The 23,451-nt window shown below is 37.6% G+C and overlaps 1 protein-coding gene across 1 annotated transcript; it reads right to left on the bottom strand.

Annotated features, from left to right (window-relative positions):
• On the bottom strand, nt 1-23,117 carry Arl6ip6 (ADP ribosylation factor like GTPase 6 interacting protein 6). Its single transcript, XM_059260477.1, has 4 exons — nt 22,668-23,117; nt 21,087-21,140; nt 11,060-11,192; nt 1-409 (listed from the first exon to the last, which is right to left on the bottom strand). The coding sequence occupies exons 1-4, from the start codon at nt 23,065-23,067 to the stop codon at nt 316-318; spliced, it is 681 nt and encodes a 226-aa protein (XP_059116460.1). The 5' UTR covers nt 23,068-23,117; the 3' UTR covers nt 1-315.
• Between the last annotated feature and the right edge of the window lie 334 nt (nt 23,118-23,451).

Here is a 23,451-nt window from a genome sequence, read left to right as displayed (position 1 = left end):
TGGAGGCATTATACTGTATTCAAGTTTCCAAGTTTGATTTCCATTAAAATATTTTCTGTAACTTATAAAACTACATAAACAAAAGTAAAAAGATGAGGTAAACATCTTATACTTTTAAGAAAGTATTTGAAAGTACTCAAATATTCCCATTGCCTAGTATCTGAAATGATGCTCTATAAGGTCTTCCATAATGATGATGATGATGATGACGTATGTATCTGAATCACATTTCATAGTCTTCTGAGTAGGCAATGTTCATTTCTGTTATTATAAAACAATCAGGACTTTCACCAACAATATTGCCCTACTGTGGGTTTACATGAGGCACCATGCCACAGTAAGAGCAGCTACAATGCCATTCAAAATCGCCATACTATAGCCCATGTGGAAAGAATGTCCAGTCAGTTTCCTAGAGAAAAAGGAGAAACAAAGAAAAAAGAGAACATGTAATTTGGTATGAGAAAACTAGTAAGATATTACTAAAAATGCTTGAGACATCACAATGAGTTTTCCTAAGGTTTTACACATTAATGTATAAGTTAAAAAATACTAGACACTTGCAAGATTAAAACGGCATCATACATTTTAAATTCTTTTTCAAAAGTTCTCTTGAAGACTAAAGTGGTTAAGAGCACTTTCTGCTCTTCCAATGAATTGCCCAGCACCCACATTAGGTTGCCTGTAACACCAGCTCCAGGGAATCCTATACCCTAGCATCCTTGGGCACCTGAACAAAAGGCACAAATGTCACACACACACACACACACACACACACACACACACACACACACACATACACACACAAAATATAAACAAAATTTAAAAACAAACCAACAAGCAAATATATTTGTCCTGGTTAACAAATATATATAATTCCATTAGTACAAAGTGCTGAACTTGAACCTCAGTTTTTTTTTTAATGGCTTTCCATCCTGTGTAGCAATAATATAATCTGTTATATTACAAACAAGTTTTGCATTAAATAGCACTCTGTCTCCCTGCTCTTGTTCTTTCTTAGATCTAATTTAAAAGGACATGTTTTTCCAAGTATTTATCCTGCACATGTAATTCTTTTTCAGTTATAGAAAGAAGCTATTCCTTTGAGACTATGTGAGTGGGCTAGACTTTAACACAAATTTCAGCTTTCAACCTAATAGGATTATTTATTTAATTGCAGTGGTTTCCAACAAGTTTTTAAATAACAGCAAAGAAATATCTCTTATTTATGATTACTGTGAATTTCAACTACTTCACAAAATTTATGTGCCTGTAATTTTTCTTGATGCTTCTTTAAGAGTTTTGCTTATATTTTTCTAATTATTCCATTAACTATATTGCAATGATAAATTTTTTGCTTATTCTAGTAGGATGACATATTCTAACAAGTGGGGCTGGCAGGATAGCTCAGCAAGTAAAAGCACTTGCTACATGAGCGTAATACCTGAGTTTAATACTTGGAACCTATGGCTGGCAGAAGACTCAGAAAGTTGTATTCTGACTTCCACACACATGCTGTGTCATCTGTACATACATGCATGCACACATACGTAATAAAAAAGAGTCCACAAGTTGGCTAGATGGGTAAGAGTGCTTGCCACCAAGTTTGATCACAGAACCCAAGTTGTCCTCTACCTCCAAAAACACAACTACATATACACAAAATAAACACATAAACATAAAAAGAAAAAAAATGGCTCAAAATGTGCAAGACCAAGATGTGGCTGACTGTGGGGCCACTGAGTCCCAGCTATGTGTGGTGGCTGTGGTTCCCTGGTAGAGAGCTATTCTACAAGGAGAGGCTGAAAGGGGCTGCCAGAGAGAACTGGGAAGATCCTGGGTCTTCATCAAGATATGGAGTACCAAAGGAATGGAGATGGGATGGGAAGAATGCAGGTAGGCTGCAGTAGGACTAGTGTTAAGTCTGGAGGAATTAGAAAAGAGGGCAGGAAGGAGGATACTTAAAGAGTGAGAATACCAGACTTAAGTCGGCCTCTTTGCTTACTGCTTTTGCATTAAGGCTTAGCTCATCTGAAATGAATATGAGGTTCACTATTTGGCAATAAATTATCAAAGAGATTTTTAAATAGATAATTTCTTCAGAAAGATAAGCCTATTGTTTTCTATGTGCAAACTTTAAAATCATTGTAATTTTAAACAACAAAATTGAACAAATATTTATAAAACTTGTCTGTTTTAATCAATAATCCTAAAGACTGGATGTTATACACTTAATTTTTTTTTTTTATAAAATGGTTAACTCAAATAAGAAATCAGGTAGGATAAAAAAACTTTTCCCAATGTTTTACACACACACACATACACACATACTGTGCTCAAGCAGCAGTCACATTAGGGTGCTACATATGCATAAATGAATATGTATACTTGTATTTCAAATAGAATTAAACTATCTTTAGAATAAGTACTAAAAAGCTTAAACTGTTTACCATAATTTTACATATAGTTATATTTGAATAGGATACAATTTTTGAACATTTAAGTACATACACAGAAATAATACACATACTACACAAATATACACTCACAAGGTTTTACTACTTTTAAGAAAGACACAAAAATATTGCAAAACTGATTTTTTGATATATCACAGTAATAAGACTGTGAACTAGAATTAAAAAAAAATGATAGGAATAATTTTTTAATTTATTTTTAAAAAACAATTTGCTTAAATGCTAACCCCCAAATTTAGAAAGCTATCAGGAAGGGAAGGGGCACAAGGAGTGAAGAAGAGCAGAGGAAGGAGAGAAAAGAGGAGCTAAACTGGGCTTAGGCACCATTCATCTTTGCCTATGACATTATGTGGCTTAAAAAAGGAAGATTTTTATTATAAATATGTGTTTGTATGTCTTGCAGGGGGAGGGGTATGTGCCCATATGTGGGGGTACCTACAGAATTCAGAAAAGGGAATTGGATCGCCTAGAGCTGGACTTACAGGCAGTTGTGAGCTACCAGATCTGTGTGTTGGGAATGGACCACTGATCCTCTGAAAGAATAGCAAGCACTTTTACTTGCTGAGCAATCTCCTTAGACCTTCTCTTCTATTTAACCTTATCTTTTCCTTTAGTCAACTTATATTAGTTGTTGATTGACTTGATCAAGAATTCTTCTGGGGTAAACAGCATAGGCTGGATTTAACACCACCTCTCTGATTTCAAAACACTTTTTAATATAATAAATAGACTGCTTCTCATAATTTATGAATATTATTGTGGTGGTTTGAATGAAAATGGCCCCCAGTGACTCAAAGGGAATGGCATTACTGGTGGTGAGGCCTTAGTGGAGTAGGCATGGCTTTGCTGGAGGAAGTTTGTCACTGGCTTTGAGGTTTCAGCTCAAGCCAGGTCCAGTGTCATACTCTCTTCCTATTGCCTGCCTATCCAGCTACAGAACTCTTAGCTACCTCTCCAGCACCATATCTGTCTGTGTGCTGCATTGCTTCCCACCATAATAATTGACTAAACCTCTGAACTGTAAGCCAGCCCCAATTAGATGTTTTCCTTTATAAGAGTTACAGTGGTCATGGTGTCTCTTCATAGCAATAGAAACCCTAAGACAATTGCTGAACACACAAAAGGGGGTTCAAAGGACCTCTCTCGGTATTCTTAGTGCTGCCTGTACTTTTCTAAACAACTCACAAATAACACATTAACAGCACACCAAGTGTAATAGCAAACAATCAGCTAGATCATGTTATAAAAACAAGGAAGCCAAGAATGAATGCTAACATAATTTCTTAAAGAATTTTGTTTCATCTATACATTATTCACTCAGGAGTCATGGAATATATTTTATAAAACATGCATGTATTTTAACCCTACTCTTATAAAAAAAACCACATTATGCTACCACTAATATAGTCATTAGTATATTCATTGCAACTGAAAGCTCCAAACAGTCCCTAGTTAATGAGTCTTCATGACACTCAGATATCAAAGCCAAGTCCATGATCTATTTCTTTTGTCAGTAGCTTTTCTCTCCTACTGCAATTAGCCATCTGACATCTGTTTCATTAGTTCATGATAATAATGAATTTGATTCAACAAGGAGGCAGCTTTCCAAAATCTGTATGATAGAGTTAATTCATTGTGATCAATGTTACATCTAGTGTGCTTGGAAGAGAAACTTCTAATTTAAACATTAAATCAACTTTTCTTGATCTACAAGGTTTACATTACTGCCCAAAATAACATTTTCTTATAATGCTATATTACTCTACTCATTCTGTATTTTTTTAACTACAATGTAAAGAGTAATGAGAAGCTACAGAATAATCCTAGTAACACATTTAAAATAAACAAGGCTTCAAGGCAATATAGAGTAGTATATAACAAAGTAATGTCAGCTCTAAAATCCAGAATTCTCCAGGAAATTTATATTTAATATTCTATTTTTTTCTGCTGTTCCTTATAACAAGTTAAAATAACATTGACCCATAAAGGCCATGAAAATTCAACTCTCAGCATCTATTTACATATCGAATGCTTCCCAGAAAAATATGTAAAAGCATCATATGATTATAAAAGAATTATCAAAATAATAAGTGATTTAAAAAAAGAACAAACACCAACAATCTTGTTCTTTTCAAACTCCCAATTGTTCACATTGTAGCACGAATCTTTAAAAGGTCTTATTAATAAAAAAACTCGGAGCCAGGTGTTGGGGTAAACGCTGAATGACCAGAGAAACAGAACAAGCCACATCCAACCTCACTTTGCCAATTCCTCAGCTGACCTTGTTTCCTCAGACTGGAAGCCTCTGAAGCCTCATCTGAATGGATCTCAGCTCAACTGCTGCTAAAAGCTAAAAGCTTAAAAAGGCTCTAGTTCCTGGTCCTCACACCTTATATACCTTTCTGCTTCCTGCCATCACTTCCTGGGATTAAAGGCGTGTGTCACCATGCCTGGCTGTTTCCAGTGTGGCTTTGAACTCACAGAGAACCATACAGATCTCTGCCTCCTGAATGCTACGATTAAAGGCACGTGCTACCACTGCCTAAACCTATGTTTAATATAGTGGCTGTTTTGTTCTGACCCCCAGATAAATTTATTGATGCACAATATATCAACCACAGCACATTAAATAACATCCAAAGCAGTGCATTTAAAAATGAGGCATATATAATGTTAAGTTTACTAAATTTAAAATGCACTTTCTGAAATTAAGGTATGTATCAAATATCTGTGGTTGAGAGTGCAATAGAAAGGTGAGTAACTCACTGGATGGTGGTGGCGCATGGCTTTAATCCTAGCACTCAGAGGGAGGCAGAAGCAGGCCAAACTCTGAGTCCGAGGTCAGCCTGGTCTACAGAGCAAGTTCCAGGCCAGCCTCCAAAGCTACGTAGAAAAACCTTGTCTCAAAAAAACTTAAAAAGTAACTCAATTATTTAGACTAAAAAAAGACAACATTGTCAGGAAGGCAGCAGATATTCATTGGGTTTTACCTCAAAACTGAAATACTATGGATTGCCTATCTAATTCTGTAGACTGTATTTTAAACAAGCTTTTATGGACAGATTATACCATTGTTTAACCATATCAGTTTTAGAAATTGTTAATCTGATAATTTTAACATTTGTCTTGACTATTAATCTAATATTAAATAAGCAATAAAACAATCATGTAACTGGAAAGCAACAAATTTCAAACTTTTAAAACAGGCGTGAATTTATGCCGATTTCTATAAAATGAACATATGTATTCCAACATGCATCATTCTGGGAAATAAATATATTCATATTCAAGATGCATCTGAGGCACAAATACTGTGATTTAAAAGTGAGTCAAGTTATAAGAATGCAATATGTTTTCTTAGTTTATGATAACTCCAAATGGCTTCAAAATTTGAGGGATGACATAAGCACAAACTTAAAAAGTGATCTACAAACATTTAAAGTAAGTCTTTTTCTTGTTACTTTTTAATAAATTTATTTATTTTACATCCCAGCCACAGTCCCCCCCTCTTTCCTCCCAGTCTCCCCAACCACCCACCCTCTGTTCAAACTGCAGTAAGACTTAAGCACCTCCCCATGTATTAAACTGGACAAAGTGACCCAGTATGAGTAGGGTACCAAAAGCCAGTAAAAGAGTCGGAGACAAGCCCTGTTACTACTGTAATTCTTTTTAACAAAAGTTCATATTGTAAACAAAGATATTCAAGGTTATTAAACTGCATAAGGAGGAGATAATTTGTTTTTAGAGACAGGATCTCTAGTTTCAGGCTCCCCTAGAACTCACTATGTAACCCCCAGGCTAACTTTGATCTCATGGCAGGCCTCCTGCCTTACCCTTGCAAATGGTAGATCATTCTTTTTTTTTTTTATTTTGCAATACAATTCAGTTCTACATATCAGCCACCGATTCCCTTGTTCTCCCTGCTCCCGGCCCCCTCTCCTTCCCCCCATTCCCACCTCCTCCAGGGTAAAGCCTCTCCCACAGACTGAGATCAACCTGGTAGACTCAGTCCAGGCAGGTCCAGTCCCTTCCTCCCAGGCCAAGCCAAGCGATCCTGCATAGGCCCCAGGTTTCAAACAGTCAACTCATGCAATGAGCACAGGACCCGGTCCCACTGCCTGGATGCCTCCCAAACAGATCAAGCCAATCAACTGTCTCACCCTTTCAGAGGGACTGATCCAGTTGGGGACCCCTCAGCCATTGGTTCACAGTTCATGTGTTTCCATTTGTTTGGCTATTTGTCCCTGTGCTTTATCCAACCTTGGTCTCAATAATTCTTAAAACAAGTTAGCCTCAAGTAGGCTCACTGTTAGTTGTGAGATTCAAGTTGAGCTATTATCATAGAAGGTGGCTAAAGATTTATTTATTAAGAGCTGAAGTAGCCTCCATATCTGCAATGCTATTGACTACAGCATGTCATTTCTTCAGTGTTACTTAGCAGAAGCAGGAAGTCTATTTAAAATGTTTCTTAGTTAAGTTATTCAATCTAAGCTTTAGATTCAAATACACAATACACCAGAAATCTTAAACTTTTTAAATCATGTTTATTTAGTTGGGGAAAGGTATACCACGGTATGAAAGTGAAGGTAGAGGACAACCTCTGAGGACTGATTCTCTCCTCCTAGGGAATCACACTCAGGTCACCAGGCTTGGCAGCAAGCAATTTTATCTGCTGAGCCATTTTGCTAGTTAATCTTTGATCAGCTTAAGATTGGAATTTTGAAATCTCTAGCAGCACTTATTTCCATAATAGAGTTCTCCTAGTCTTGTAATTATAAGCACAAACTTTTTTCTCTCCTTGGAAATAAATCTTGATGTATATTCATAGTATAAAATAATAAATTATCTTTGTGACATAAAATACTTCTTTACAGCTGGGAATATAGCTCAAATGGTAGAATGCTTGCTAAGCAAGTGAAGGCCCTAGGCTCAATGCCCAGCACTGGAAGAAGAATAAAAAAGGCTTCTTAGTATAACTTGTAACTCCCTTCACAATGTTTGAGCTAATTAACTATGGAAGTCCACCAGACCTATGATTAGGTTATACAAATTCACTTTAAATGTAAAATGTAACACCAATAAAACAGAAATAACTTACTTTGGAACGCCTAGGTTATTTTGGTTTTATAACCCCACAAAGGTTATAGGAATATATGGACTTCTGACCCAATGGACATTTTTTTCAATTCACCAACAGATTTTTTTTTCCATTTCCCACTAAATTTATTACTAGTCTACAGAGTAATATTTGTACTATAGGTAAGATTTTTCAGTAATTACATGGTTTTATCTTTAGCATGTGAAATAATTGCAAGCCTATAGACAGACCATTTACCACTAGATGGTGCCTGTATAGAGGTAATGTAAAATGTGTGCAGTTTAAATTAGAAAGTGTCACTGACTTAGGGAGAACAGTGAAGCTGAGGATAGATGTTAAAAAAAAAAAGTTGCTACTCTATACAGCAACACTGTAGAGGCAAAATTTTGCCATACTATAAAAGCTCAGTTAGGTGTCAACAAAGTCACAATTAGTAAAAGTTCTCCTATTGGTTTATTTTATAATGTAGAAGTCAGTGAGTTTATGAGGCAAAACAAAAGTAGTCAGATGCATTAGGTTACATGCAAATAATTGGAGTGTACAAGCTGTTTCAGGTCCTGGGACTCGGTTTCTTCATGTTATAAAATGGAAGAACATTACTAATGGTACCACCTATGGCGAGCTTAGAAACTTGGCTCCTCTATAATCTTTATTTGGAGTCCCTAAGACATCTCTTGTACTAAATTACTAGTTTAAAAGTTGTACTTTTAGAAAAAATTCAGCTTCAAGGTAGATATCCTACCTAACTTCCTCTCCAATCACAAAAGACTTAAATAAATAAAATGTCTGGTTCTGCCACTAGCCTTCCTAAAATGAACCTCAAAATAACTCAAAGGTCTCTTTGTATACGGTAATTTTGTGTGGAGGTGCCTTATGTAGATGCCACAACATAAAGCAATGACGATGCATACACTTGATTGCCTGCTTGGAACCCACTCATAAGACCCAATGAATGAGGAAAGTGAGTTGGAGATACTGATGAGACATTGTGGGGAAAAAAGAATGAATTATACAAGACTTATAGTAAATTATAACCTAATGACAACTAAGGAATACTGTAGATACTCCACAAAATCCAAACTTCTGCTTTGTTCTTTAACAATGCCAATTCCAAGTAGCTAAGACATAGTTCTCCATGTAATTATTTTAGAAGTATATTAGGGCAAAATTTTCACTTTTGCATAGCACTTTTAGAAATAAAAGATAAAGCAATAGTTTCAAAAAGGTACTTAATGGACTTTGACAGGAAGATGGCTCCATGCATTTGTAAACTTAGCCAAATTAAAAAAATACACTGGTAGAAGGCAAGATAGTTCAGCAGGTAAGTGCTTTTGGCCAAGCTCGGAAGACCTGAATTCAATCCCTAGAACCCATATGGTGGAAGGCCAGAACTGACTTCTCCAAAGTGTCCTCTGACCTTCACACATGTGTACCTGTGGCAACAGCACACATATACACACAATTAAATAAAATGTAGTACAATTTTTGTTAAATAAAAATAAGTGACAAGTATTTCATTTTTAGTATCAAGCTATATTATTTATTCAGATTGCTAATTTTATATTTTCACCTCATATTTACTAAATAGCAAGAAATGTTACTTTATTTCATTAAGAATTTTGTTTCAGTTAAATGCAAGTCATAGAAAAGGAGCCTTGATTTTTTTTCCCTTGAAATTAGTTATTCTTTTATTAAAATGTTTTATTCTATAAAGAATATCAGCCGGGCGGTGGTGGTGCACGCCTTTAATCCCAGCACTCGGGAGGCAGAGGCAGCCAGCCTGGGCTACCAAGTGAGTCCCAGGAAAAGAGCAAAGCTACACAGAGAAACCCTGTCTCGAAAAACCAAAAAAAAAAGAAAAAAAAAAGAAAAAAGAATATCAAGACTATTTAAATAAAACAATTACATTTTTGAATTTTGACTATCATGAAAAATAGTATATACATGGTGATCCCAATTCCCATTTCTAAAATAATCATAAGGCACAGAAAGAATGAAAAAACATACGTTAAAATGTTGGTAGTAATTTTCATAGGTTATTTCCATTATCTACACACACACACACACACACACACCCACACTTACTTGTATTTGTCTCTTTTTGAGACAAGGTCTCATGTAGCTCAGACTGACTTCAAACTTGCTATGTAGTCCGAGAATGGCCTTGAACTAGCTGGGATTACACACATGCACCACTACACACTATGTACTGCCAGGGAGGAAACTAAGGGCCACACGCACACTAAGCAAGCACATTAGCAACTGAGCTATATCCATAAGGCTATTTTAATATCTTTCAATAAAGAATCAGAATTACTTTTAAGCAAGCAAGAAACATGTTTATATTAACTTTATTTTAGGTAGTAAGATAAGATAATAACATATTATAAAGCTTTTTATTAAAACATTATATTATACATTAGGGAAAAATATCTCATTTCTAAGTAAACAGTCTTAAGATTTCAACATTTTCGTAAGGAAGAGTCTATTTTCCTGTGCAAGGACTCACTCTACTGGTTACATGGAGAATACACACTTAGACATTGTGAAATAATTGTCTATTTTCATGAACACTAGAGGGCAATATTTTCATTTTCAAACTTTGTGTTTATGTGTATACTTGAACGTATACTTAAATTTCACTTGAATAAACATAAAATAATTTTGTATTTTAAATTTTGTGTTTACTAGTAAAAATTAACATTAACACAGCATACTAAAATATATTTTATAAGTGCTTTAAAACTTTTTAATACTAGACAATCAAGTACACAAAGTATGTGATCTAAAACTATCATTTTAATGACTAATAAATATTTGACAAGAGGTTCCTTATTTCTACTTACAATTTAATAAAAAAATTAATTTATCAAAACTTAATACAATATAATTAGTTAATAGATCTTTAGAAGAACACTAAAACTCTTTAATCCTCAAAACTCTTAAGGCCAAAACAGCTGGAAATACAAGACTAGCAATCAGGGAAGAAGTCAAATACAAATAAAAGAAAAATGAGCACATTACACAAGATTGATAGAGACTTCTACTAAAAATACTGCTGTAATGGGCAGCAAAGCAATATAAATTCAAACTTTTTCCATCTTAGCCAAATAAGCTTTCTGACTGAATGCTACCAAGTAATCTATAGTACGGTATTCCACTCTTAGGTGTAACTCTTAGAATATTTAATTATGAATTAAATATTTATCCACATCAAATGCAAATTCATAGGCATACAAATATGATTTTCAGTATTTTTTAAATGTACATTATTTAGATAGGGAATTTAAAATATTCTTCACCTAAAGGCGAGGCCAATGCTGAAAAATCTTGTGTTGTTATTGTTTTAATACTGAAATCTAGATCTTCAACATATCCCAGTTTATTGATTCTTCAACTTTACTGTGTTTAAGAGAACTCAGATTCACTCATACACACCCAACACCTCAAACAAACAAAAAAATAAACTAACAAACCCAGAAGCACTTACTTGAACCTAGCAGGTGAAAGAGGAGTAGGTGGAAACATTCCTGGTTCAAAAGAATCAAAATAAGTCACTGTCCAGGAGAAGCTGCAACAGGAGAATCCAGCAGTTAGAGACAGTGTCAGCAGAGACCAGAACCCTTAATGGGAAGAGAGGGAAAGAATTAGTAAAATAATTTCAATTAGGCTCTTCATGTCTAGATACTGATGTAAATTTCTTAAGAGATTTGAGTTTAGCACATGCTAACCCACATAAAGAAAAAAATTACAGGAACGCAGTTAGAGGTTGTATCATTAAATATTTTAATGAAATTATTATATGTGCAAGTGAAGACAAATTCTACTAAAAATATAAAATTTGATCTTATGACATTCAACTACAGCAAAAATAGTCAAAACAATTTACTCTTAGCATGTCTTTAACAGTTTGAACTTCATGAGCAGTATCTGGCATTTGCTATTGCTTTGTACTAAGTGCCTTCTTTCATTCCAAAACAAGCACTTTTGACCTATCAACCAATTGTGGAATACCTCCAAGTCTTCATAATTTTCCTATGAAAATACTGGCTCTTCATCCTTGCTCAGTATTAAACTAAAGTTGACTTCCAACTTACCGAGGAGTTGGGAACTCAAATTGACCAATTTAGAACTTTTTTCTTACAGGAATCAATCAAATCAAAAGCATGATAATATAGTGAACCCAAGTTGAGGGATAAGGATTAGAAAGCACTAGAAGATATAAACAAAGTGACAGGACCCAGGAATAAACTGATCTGAAAATTTCTGGATACTACTCAATTCATTAAGGATATTAGAGGGTAAGGAACTGTTATGAATCCAATTCTCTTTAGTAGTATAGTTACATTTCTTAAAATTTATTTATTTTCATTTCCTGTGTATAAGTGTTTTACCTGCATATATTTATGTGTACCATATGTATGCCTGGTGCCTGCAAAGGTCAGAAGGTATCAGATCCTCTGGAACCAGAGTGACCAACAGTTGTAAACCGCCACATGGGTGTTGGGAAACAAACCTTGCTCCTTTGCAAGAGCAGCACATAACTGCTGAGCCATCTCTCCAGTCCCCAGTTTTATTTTAACTTCAAGTTTTTAAAGTCTTTCGTAAGTTTAATTCATTACATCTACTCAGGAAAATACAAAGGAACTACTCTGTATTTGGTACAGTACTAAGTAACGGGAATAAAAAGGAAAACATTTTGGCTTCACCGAGTAATTTTGGTGAGAAGAAAATAAGAGTATAAATAAATTAGTAGTTACCAATTGGGAAAATTTTTTTTTTTTTTTTTTCGAGACAGGGTTTCTCTGTGTAGCTTTGCGCCTCTCCTGGAACTCACTTGGTAGCCCAGGCTGGCCTCGAACTCACAGAGATCCACCTGCCTCTGCCTCCCGAGTGCTGGGATTAAAGGTGTGCGCCACCACTGCCCGGCGGGAAAACATTTTTTTAAAAATAAATTTTACATACGCTAAGGTCTCTAAGGAGATAACATCAGAATTCAGATCAAGGCTATGATTCTTGAAGTTAATTCTTTTTTTTTTTTTTTTTGAGACAGGATTTCTCTGCATAGCTTTGGAGCCTTTCCTGGAACTCACTCTGTAGCCCAGCTTGGCCTCAAACTCAGAGATCCACCTGCTTCTGCCTCCCGAGTGCTGGGATTAAAGGTGTGTGCTACCATTGCCAGGTGAAGTTAATTCTAAGATTTATATATTAGACAGTAATCTTCAATAGCAGACTACTACCAAATACTGAATGCTACTGGACCTTGTATTTAACAATTAGTCACATGGACCCTGAGGAACAAAATACATTTAGAAGAAAAGCCAAGTAAGTTAGCTTATAATACAGCAAGATCTTGTCATTAAAAAACAAATAAATAAAAATGTTAACGTGGGGTAGAAATTGTAGCCCAATCGTAACATCCTTGCCTAGCAGATGGAAGGCCCTAAATTTAAACACTAGCAACTCCTCTAAGCCACAAAACATTTCAATACTATCTAGAAAAAGGAAAACTGGTTGAATTCATATCACACACTATACACAATAAATTCTAAAACATATCAATGAACAAGGCATAAAATGGCATGGTTATATAGACCTGTGACTTCAGGACTCTAAGCAAGAAGCAGTCTTCACCTGAGCTACACAGGAAAACACGCTTACAAATTTAATCTAGACAGAGATATGTGTGCTATATCTAGACATATACAAATATAGTACATCTATATCCATATACAGTATATACACTACATATGGATACATATATATTTTACTTAAGATATTAAAAAAAAAATCCCAGGGAAGACTGAGAATTTAACACTGGTCCTCTGTAGGAAGAAGAATGGTGAACAGGAGAAGCCTATTCCTGGGTATATTTCGTGAGTATTTTCAATTTTGACACATATGATTTGGGGTGGGGGGTGAGAAAAGGTCTTACCATGTAGCTCTCGCTATGCTGGAACTCACTATGTAGACCAGGCCGGCTTTGAACTCAGACATCCACCTGCCTCTGTATCCCCTAGTACTAGGATTAAAGACATGTACCACCACGCATGGCTTATGTGATTTTTAAAATTTATTTTAAAAAGTTAAGATGAAATATAGCTGGGAATATAGTTTAGCTGGCAGACTACCTGTGCATCATGTACAAAATACTAGGTCTATCCTCAGTGGTGGGGATGCCTGTAATCCTAGCATTAGGGAGGTGAAAGCAGAATATGAAGTTCAAGGCCATTCTCCCATACGCAGAGAGTTCAGGGCCAGCCTGGGCTACACGGAAACCCTGTCTCAAAAAAGGTAAAAGTCAACCCAGGTTCCAAAATTGTTTCTCTAGTAAGACTATCCTTTCTGAAAAGAAGAGGGGCAGGGAAGTTGTACCATAATGTATGTATCTCATATTCTGACTGCTCTTTTTCTTTTTTTTGAGACACAGTTTCTCTGTGTAAACCTGACTATCCTGGAATACAGTACAGATTGGCCCGAACTCAGAGATCTGCCTGCCTTTGCCTCCCAAGTGCTAGAATTAAAGTCATGTACTACCACACCCAGTTATTTGTTTATTTATATATTTGTTGTTTGTTTTTCAAGACAGAGTTTCTCTGTGTAGCCCTGGCTGTCCTAGAACTCACTCTGTAGAGCAGGCTGGCATCAAACTCAGAGATCCGCCTGCCTCTGCCTCCCAAGTGCTAGGATTAAAGGCATGCATTACCACACCCAGTTATTTGTTTATTTATTTGTTGTTTGTTTTTCAAGGCAGAGTTTCACTGTGTAGCCCTGGCTGTCCTGGAACTCACTCTGTAGACCAAGCTGGCCTCGAACTTAGAGATCCACCTGCCTCTGCCTCCAGAGTGCTGCCCAGCTCTGACTGCTTCTTGATAAGGGGAGTTTAAAAATGTATAATCTTACTAAAGTTTACATGAGATACTTTCAGAGTTCCAGAAGGAAACACAAAGAATACCAAAGGGTGACAAGAAATAGCAATTTCCTGGCTACCCAAAAATGGTGTACTACAGAATAATTTACCAGAAAGCAGGTAAGAAATATGGTCATTGTGCTGTTTGTAAATCCTGAAGCTTAATAACACTGACAACAATGTTGATATGTAAAAAGCAAAGTAATTAAACATAAGGAAGTGCAGAAGTGTTTTAAAAGACTGACGTAAAGCCTGGCAGTGGTGGCACACGACTTTGCTCGAGACTAGTTTATAGAGCTAATTCCAGGACAGTCAAGGCTACACAAGAAACCCTGTCACAAAAAAGAAAAGAAAAATACTGACCTAAATGCTGACAGTTCCCCTTTTCCCACCCCACCCTTTTTTTAAAGTTACCCCACAAGCACATGCAAGGGAAAGGAGAAATACTTTATCTCTGGCTTGTATGTTGTAACATTACAAAGCCAGTATACAGATTTAATCAGGGATAGAAAGGTAAATTTAAAATTTCTTGAAGAGCCGGGCGGTGGTGGCGCACGCCTTTAATCCCAGCACTCGGGAGGCAGAGGCAGGCGGATTTCTGTGAGTTCGAGGCCAGCCTGGGCTACCAAGTGAGTCCCAGGAAAGGCGCAAAGCTACACAGAGAAACTCTGTCTCGAAACCCCCCCCCCCAAAAAAAATTTCTTGAAGAGAAAAAAAATGAATAAACTTTGGAATACAGATGAGCTGTTTATGTGGAACAGAAAACCATAGAAAGATGTTCCTACCTTGAGTAAATGTGCTTGTGCTTGCACTGAACCTTGCATTGACACAAGAGTGCTGTTGGGCTTCCTGTCACAGCCATCCAGAAAAAGCTGTACACCAGACAGGAATGTGGTTTTGTACATCTTGGCAGTTGGCCCAAAAATCATTGTGCAGATACCTCTAAGTGGGTACAGAAATAGCAATGGTCCTATGGTTTAAGTGCTACATCTAAAAGGACATCCAAAATAGAACGCAAGATGTTTCAACAGTAACTCACTTCAGCAAATGTCGTCAGAATGCACCTCAATTTCAAAACTCAAGGCTCTAGGGTCTTAGCCCAACTTGGGACCAAGAATTATATAGTAAAGGCTGAAATTCAACCTTCTTGTTACCTAGTAAGAACATGGCAGAAATTACAAACTTTATGAACTTCAATTTAGCAATGTCTGTATTGGCAAGTAAGTGTTATCTGTTACTTAACTCCAAGATTAGTATAATTTATATAAAATTTCTAAAATAAATGTTAATCAAGAAAAATCAAGATTATAGACTGCTATGAAATGATGAAACTTCAAGATACCTTATAAAGGTAAAGAAGGAAATATCACTTAAAACTATTTCAGTATCTTGCTACTTAAATCAACCAGACTTTTCTATCTCAGAACTTTCAGAGCACACCCATCAAATTTACTAAAACTATTCTTGTGAGTAGCCATCTCATTTTTCTCTAGCTACTATTTAAATAAGTGAATTTTTTTCATAAAGAAACAGAATTGTTATTCACACAAGCAAAAAATATTCTTGAGATATCCATCCTGATTATTATTGTACAATTTCATCAAGGACATTCAAGTTATTTTTATATTCATTCTAAAGTAATAAACAGCTGCATGACTAGAAAGTCATGTCACAATGATAAGGCTAAGGCTACACTGCAATTGTAGTCTAATAGTGCCTATGGTTCTGAAAATTATGAAACTATAAATCTATAAATAAGCAAAAAAGCCACAAAAGTTAACTCCCAACAATTTTGTCAAGATAGCTCCAAAAATGAAAGCTCAGGTAACATTTTAATACTATTTATAAACTCATTTAACTCAATATTTACTTAAGATGGAAAACTGAAAGCACGTAAAAATGAAGTTAAGTCTTCTTTCGCAAAGTGACTTATGCCATCCCTACAGCTAACTAGGAGCTTGCCGGCATCTTGTAAAAGCTAGCAGATACTGAGAACATAACACACAAGTACTCAGCTGAAGTTCTTTTCTCAGTGTACTGCCCAGAAATAAGATTCTGACTTTGTTTTTCTCATGGAGCAGTCTTAGTTGAAGGCCTTTCTTATCAGTACACACTGTTAACAGTCTTACCACATATTTTTCAGCCTTTTCACTATTACAAAAAATGTTGCAAATAACATTCTGGACTCAGCACATTATACAGACATCTATTACAGATTTTCAGTGTGTACTGCTATCAAAGGTACAGACCTTGAACTAAGAACACACATCTAACTTCTCTTTAGCTCCATTTTTTAGTTGATATAATGAGGAAACTTCATCTTTTCCATCAACTGACACTTACTGGACTCAATGTTTTCAACTAATGCACCGACAGGGAAGAGAACAGATTTCCTACTCAAATCATTTCGTTAGTGCATCTTTCAAAATACATTAGTTTCAAGGTATGCTTACTTTTCAAATAAATATGTTAGCAACTGTCTGCATTTCTAAAAACTTTTTGTATTAAAAAGTTAAGAGAAAAGTATGAACTCATATGTATTTACCACTCAGCTTCAAACAACTAATGGCTAATTCTGTTCACTCTATGTTCACTGCACCTGCTTCTTCAATATACCAGATGAAACAGTCACATCATACTTTTGGAACTAACATATTGATGGACATAAGTGGTTTAAATAAATTAATATTTTTGGCATATTCATAGTATGAATGTTAGCATAATCTTAAAAATATAAACTGTAAAACATGCAATTTCAAATCAATTTGAATTTGTGCTTTTTTTTTTCTCTTATAGCTACTTTTAGAGAAAGGGTCTTATAGACCAGGTTGGCCTTGATATTGCTATGTAGCTAATGTCTGATTCTCCTGTCTCTGCATGCATCACTAGGCCTGGCTAAAGCTTGTTCTTTTTAAAGTAGTTTTCTTCTTGACAGTTACATTTGATTCATTATTATAGAAAACAGAAAAACAAACACCCATAATCCAAACCCAGATAAACTGTCATTTTTTTTTGTTACATCCTTCCAGTCTATTGACTTTGGTTTCTCTTTTCCCTAGTTATTCTTTAATGAGGTCATACAATTTTTCAAAGATGGTACTACAGCAGACGTAACGTATTAGTGATGTTTGGGTGAAATATTTGCATTATCCCACACAGGTACAAATACTTGTATTCTTCCTTAATAGTTTGTGGGTTTAATTATAAGATCTTACATTGGAAAAATCAAATTTTGAGATTAGGTAAATTTTCACTTTAAGGAAGAATTGAGGTTTTCCTAATATCTATTTTACTCTGGGTGCTGGGAACTGAGTCTGGTTCCTCTGCAAGAGCAGCAAGTGCTCCTAACTACTGTGCCATTTCTCTAGACCACCCATGTCCCTTTAAATTTTATTTTACATGTATGAGTGTTTTGCCAGCATGTGTGTATATGTATCATTTGTGTGCCTGGTGCCCACAGAGGTCAGGCCACACCCCTTGGAACTAGAGTAAGGGATGACTGTGAGCACCATATGGGTGCTCAGAACAGAACTGGTGTCCTCTGTAAGAGTAGCAAGTGTTTTTTTAACCACTGCACTGTTCTTGCCCCTACTTTTGAGGTTTAATCACCCTTGAATATATTTTCAGAAAAATGAGTTTAGAAAGAAAAGTGTGTATGTGGGGAGGAGGAGACACACAACAATTAGTTCAAGAAGTTAAAAGTAGTTTTCAACCCATCGTCCTTTGAGTACCTACACAAGAATGATTCATAAAAGCTAAATGTCCTTGGACTCAACCTTGGGCTGAATCATAACCCAAAAGCGTGTGTATACACATACACACACAAGCAAACTGACTGATTCTTATCCATGTCAAAAAGAGAAATGCTGCTAATGTTGCTACATTCTTACCATACTGCGTTTTATCCCAATCCTAGACTAAGATTCAAAAATATTTGCAGTATTCAATTTTTTTTTTTTTTTTTTTTTTTTTTTGGTTTTTTGAGTCAGGGTTTCTCTGTGTAGCTTTGCACCTTTCCTGGATCTCGTTCTGCAGACCAGGCTGGCCTCGAACTCACAGAGATCCGCCTGGCTCTGCCTCCCGAGTGCTGGGATTAAAGGTGTGCGCCACCACTGCCTGGCTCTGCAGTATTCAAAATTTTTATGTCTATAGAAAGAGAATTCTTTTCATGGTAGTGTACTTACTGGGCTCAAATTACTCTTTTTCTAAAGAAAAAAAATCAGGAGGCTGGAGAGATGGCTCAGAAGTTAAGAGCACTGCTTGCTCTTCCAAAGGTCCTGAGTTCAATTCCCAGCAACCACATGGTGGCTCACAACCATCTGTAATGAAATCTGGTGCCCTCTTCTGGCCTGCAGGGATATGTGCAGACAGAACACTGTATACATAATAAATAAATAAATCTTTAAAAAAGAAAAAAAAAAAGAAAAAAAAATCAACCTACTATTAAAATATTGAAGCAGTTCTGTGATAAACTTTAAATGTGTCTCATTGAAATATTAATGTAACAGATCTACTAGTAATAAACAAAAATACCTAGTAAATAATGCAAAATGATGAAATTATTTTCACATAAAAGGGGTACATGTGGAGGTTTGAAAGAAATGGTCCCCACAGGCTCATAGGGAGTGGCCCTATTGGGAGGTGTCCTGGTTGGGGTAGGTGTGACCCTGGGGGTGAGTTTTGAGGTCTTAGATGCTCAAGCCAGAAGCCAGTCCTAGTGCCTCATTCTCTTCCTCCTGCCTGCTGATCCAGATGTAGAACTCTCAGCTACCTCTCCACACCATGTCTGCCTGCATGCTGCCATGCTTCCCACCACGATAATGGACTAAACCTCTGAACAGTAAACCAACCCCAATTAAATGGTTTTCTATATAAGGGTTGCCACGGTAATGGTGTCTCTTCACACCAATAGAAAACCAAAACTAAAACAATACATGACACTTTAACTTAGTTGAAAATTTCAACAAGTTTATTCAAAACTTACCCTGCTTCATCATGTCTTCATTTCAAACTTTTATATCAATTATAAAAAGGATAAGGATATAATTCCCTAGACATTTCCTTGTTAAGGGAAAGTTTACTCAGAGGCCTGTCAGTTCAAAGCATTCTGCAGAACTTGCTGTGCATTTGTTCTCCAACAGATGAGAATTTGTAGCACGAATCTTAAAAGGTCTTATTAAATAAAAACAAACCCGGAGCCAGGTATTGGGGTGAACGTTGAAAGATCAGAGAAACAGAACAAGCCACAGCTAACCTCTCAGCCAATCCTATTTCCTCAAACTGGAAGCCTCTGAAGCCTCATCTGAATGGATCTCAGCTGAACTGTTGCTCAAAAGCCTAAAAGCTTAAAAAAAGGCTCTAATTCCTGGTCCTCACACCTTTCTGCTTCCTGCCATCACTTCCTGGGATTAAAGGCGTGAGTCACCATGCCTGGCTGTTTCTAGTGTGGCTTTGAACTCACAGAGATCCAGATGGATCTCTGCCTCCTGAATACTACAATTAAAGGCATGTGCTACCACTGCCAAAACCTATCTTTAATATAGTGGCTGTTCTGTTCTCTGACCCCAAGATAAGTTTATTGGGGTGCTCAATATATCAACCACAAGAATTTAAGCTCAGAGTAATATAAGGACAAGCATTACCACAATCACCTAAATTCTATCAAGAACTTAATCATCTCTGCAGTGCTTCTCTGAAACGGGTGTTTTCTTATTTTGGTGATGCTAGAGATCAGAATATGTGCATGCTAAGCAAATTGCTACTACTGAAACAGATTGTTTAAAGAATGCTTTTCTGTTGGAAAAAAACTACTGTCCACATGCTATAATAGATATACTTTCTATAAGCCAAACTACGCTTACTTTAAAATTAATTCCCATGAATCTGATTGAATAAATGTATTGACACTGACTGTATTTACTCTCTTTGATCAGAGGCTCTTAGGTTTCTGTCTTGGCATTGATGTTTCTGATATAAAAAGTTGTTCTCCTCAGTCCTGAATTTAAAAATAAAATGCATCAAATAGGTAAAGTTCTAAACTCAAAGTCATCTGTGAGAGAGAAAGATATCATCAATAACGGGCTTCACTAGAAAGCAATAAACTACATGATGTATGACATTTGGACTCTAGAAACTCACCTGGACATTAATGGCCAATAATTACTTTAAAATTTGTATTTCAAGAGAAACTGCTTTGTATAAAAACATGTGAACATTAAATTCTTCTGAAGTCTGTTGCATATACTATTTATGTTGGCTACATTTGTGAGCAAGTTAAGTTCTAAATTCCTGAAGGAGTATAGGAAGCCTTTTTCAAAACATAATTAGAAATGACTTAAGTATTTGCTGGACCCAAGTAATGCAGTTATGTTGAATTCTGTAAACATGCATTAGTGACCCATTATAAAATTATGGAAAATAGCTAAATGTCTATCTAAAAAGGAGGTCTAATAACATTTACCACAACCATATATATGAAAAAATGCTAATGAATCAACTACACATGGTATATATAAAATATTTTATCCCCAAACCTGTATAACTTAAATATAATTTAGAAAAGCAAAAGTAAGTGATGGGATGAAAAAAAAAAATGATCAGTTCATACCTAACAGCCCAGTATCTACATCATCTTCATTTTTCAAATTTTCTGCATGCAATTCTGTAAACACAAAGAGAGGTTTGGGTAGAATAGTATTTCTTCACGACATGAATATCCAAACTGTTCAACCGCCAAAAGTACCCTGGAGTCAGAGCTGGGTTCAACTTCTGATTTACGACCTATGTCACCTTCAGCAAGCAAATGCTTTTACAAGACTCATAAATATGAGAATAGTGTTTATCTCCTGGTTGTGCTGAACAAAGTTTGTACAAAAGAAATTTAAGAGCATCGTTTTGACTTCAGTTCCTTGCTCCAGTGTCCAAAACACCAATGTCCTTCGTGATGAACTTCTACTTATGGGCATATAACTTTATATAACAAAAGAAAAATAAACTGTGTGCATGACAAAACTATCAGGGTTGAAGTAAAAAAAAAAAATGGTCAAGAGTGTGACAGATTTGAAGCAATGGCAGCCAAACTTTTTTTTTTTTTTTCGAGACAGGGTTTCTCTGTGTTGCTTTGCGCCTTTCCTGGAACTCACTTGGTAGCCCAGGCTGGCCTCGAACTCACAGAGATCCGCTTGGCTCTGCCTCCCAAGTGCTGGGATTTAAGGCGTGCGCCACCAACGCCCGGCCAGCAGCTAAACTTTTTTTTTTTAACTCGCTTTGGAGACCAGGCTGGCCTCGAACTCACAGAGATCCGCCTGGCTCTGCCTCCCGAGTGCTGGGATTAAAGGCGTGCGCCACCACCGCCCGGCCAACTTTTAAGGCCCATAGTTAACAGCCAATAATATGTTGTGAAGAAGTAATCTATCTTCCCCACAAAAATCAAACAATGGTAACCTGATCAAGGGCTAACTGCATCTGATTTAGTTTTCATTAGTAAAGGTAACACTGGAGTGACAAAGTGTTAAATCGTTTTAATACACGATACTCGGTTTTGAGGTTTCTATTTCTCAATAAATTGGCAAAAGTCAATACCATTAACTCTAAATTCAAATGTCTGTCCACTATAATGAATACTAAACCATACAACAAATCCGAACGGGGAAGGGCTGAAGAATGTCTTTCGGGCATTCCTATTTGGCCAGTATGTCAATTTCTGACCCAGCAGAAGACTCTGTCCGGCAGTAACTCTACCTCGTTACAAACACAGAACAGAAAAGCTATTTTGCCTATAAAAAGTAGAAATTTGGGATGCGGGAAAGAAATCTTTGTCCTCCAATTTCTCTCTGTTGATTTGTGAACCAACCTTAGCACATCTACAGCCTATTGCCATATGAACTTTTTCATGAACCTTTTAAAAGTAGGGACTCTGTGAGAAAACAGCCGTGCTAACGTCTCAACTCAAGTGTTCCATGCCTTTACATTCCTTTAGAGTGTGGATTTAGTCAGATCCTTTCTAAACGGTTCTCATTATGGAGCAGGGTCCTCCATCTAGGGAGAGAAGACAAAAGGAGGACGACTAAGGAAAGGTACAGTTTCGAGGGAAAAGCTTCGGGGAGGCAACTGTGAATGGGGGCGAGCGGTGCACCGGCTCGACTTTCCTCCGGACAGACTCACAAGGGCCTGGGGCTTCAGTCAGTACCTTTAACGATCAGGTAGGCGATGGCGAGGAGGAAAGCAAGGAGGCCGGCGAAGAGCAGCGAACACAGAATGGAGAGGACCTGGACGGGCCACCGCCGAGCCTGGGTTCTGGCGGCCGCAGTGGCCGGGAAGATGCCGTTGCGCTTATCGGGCAGGACGGGCGACCCGTCCCCGACTGGCGGGAGCAGCGGGGCCCTCCTGGGCTCCGACGACGCCCCGGCTGAGAACTCTGCCCGCAGGTCGCGGGCCACTTGGTCGCATCCCTCGTCCTCGTCGCCCTCGCCCTCGCCCCAGCCATCCCCCTGAGCCAAGTCGGAATACCCAGGCCGAGTCGCGGGGCCCGGGGTGACCCGGCGGCGCCGTCGCGCGCCCGCGGACCTGGCACTCGCTACGAACGACATGGCGGGAAAAGACAGGGAGACCCACGGAGGTCGAGCGTCTGCCGCCGCCCCGCCCCCAGCCCCGCCCCGCCCCCCGGCAACAGCCAATCAGCGACGGCTGCCGGCGGGCCCAACCAACGCGCGCGGAGCCGCGGGGGTGCGCGAGCGGAGACCGACCGACCGACCGACCGACCACCGCGGGCTCCTCTTCCGTGGGAGCGCGCGCCCGGGGCCCCTGAGCACACACGCGCGCACACGCGCACACACGCACAGCGGGGCTCCCTCGGCCCTTCCAGGTCCGGTGGGCGCGCACCGCCCGTGTTCCCCCCCCTCCCCATAACAGCAGCTCCCCCGCTCCGCTCTGGCCGCTTCCTAACGGCCAATCGCTGTCTCCCTCCGGCGTGT

Source organism: Peromyscus eremicus, chromosome 4 (assembly GCF_949786415.1).
Source record: "Peromyscus eremicus chromosome 4, PerEre_H2_v1, whole genome shotgun sequence".
NCBI lineage: Eukaryota > Metazoa > Chordata > Mammalia > Rodentia > Cricetidae > Peromyscus > Peromyscus eremicus.
Note: the sequence above shows the minus strand (reverse complement) of the source record. Positions and strands in the feature narration are given on the sequence as shown.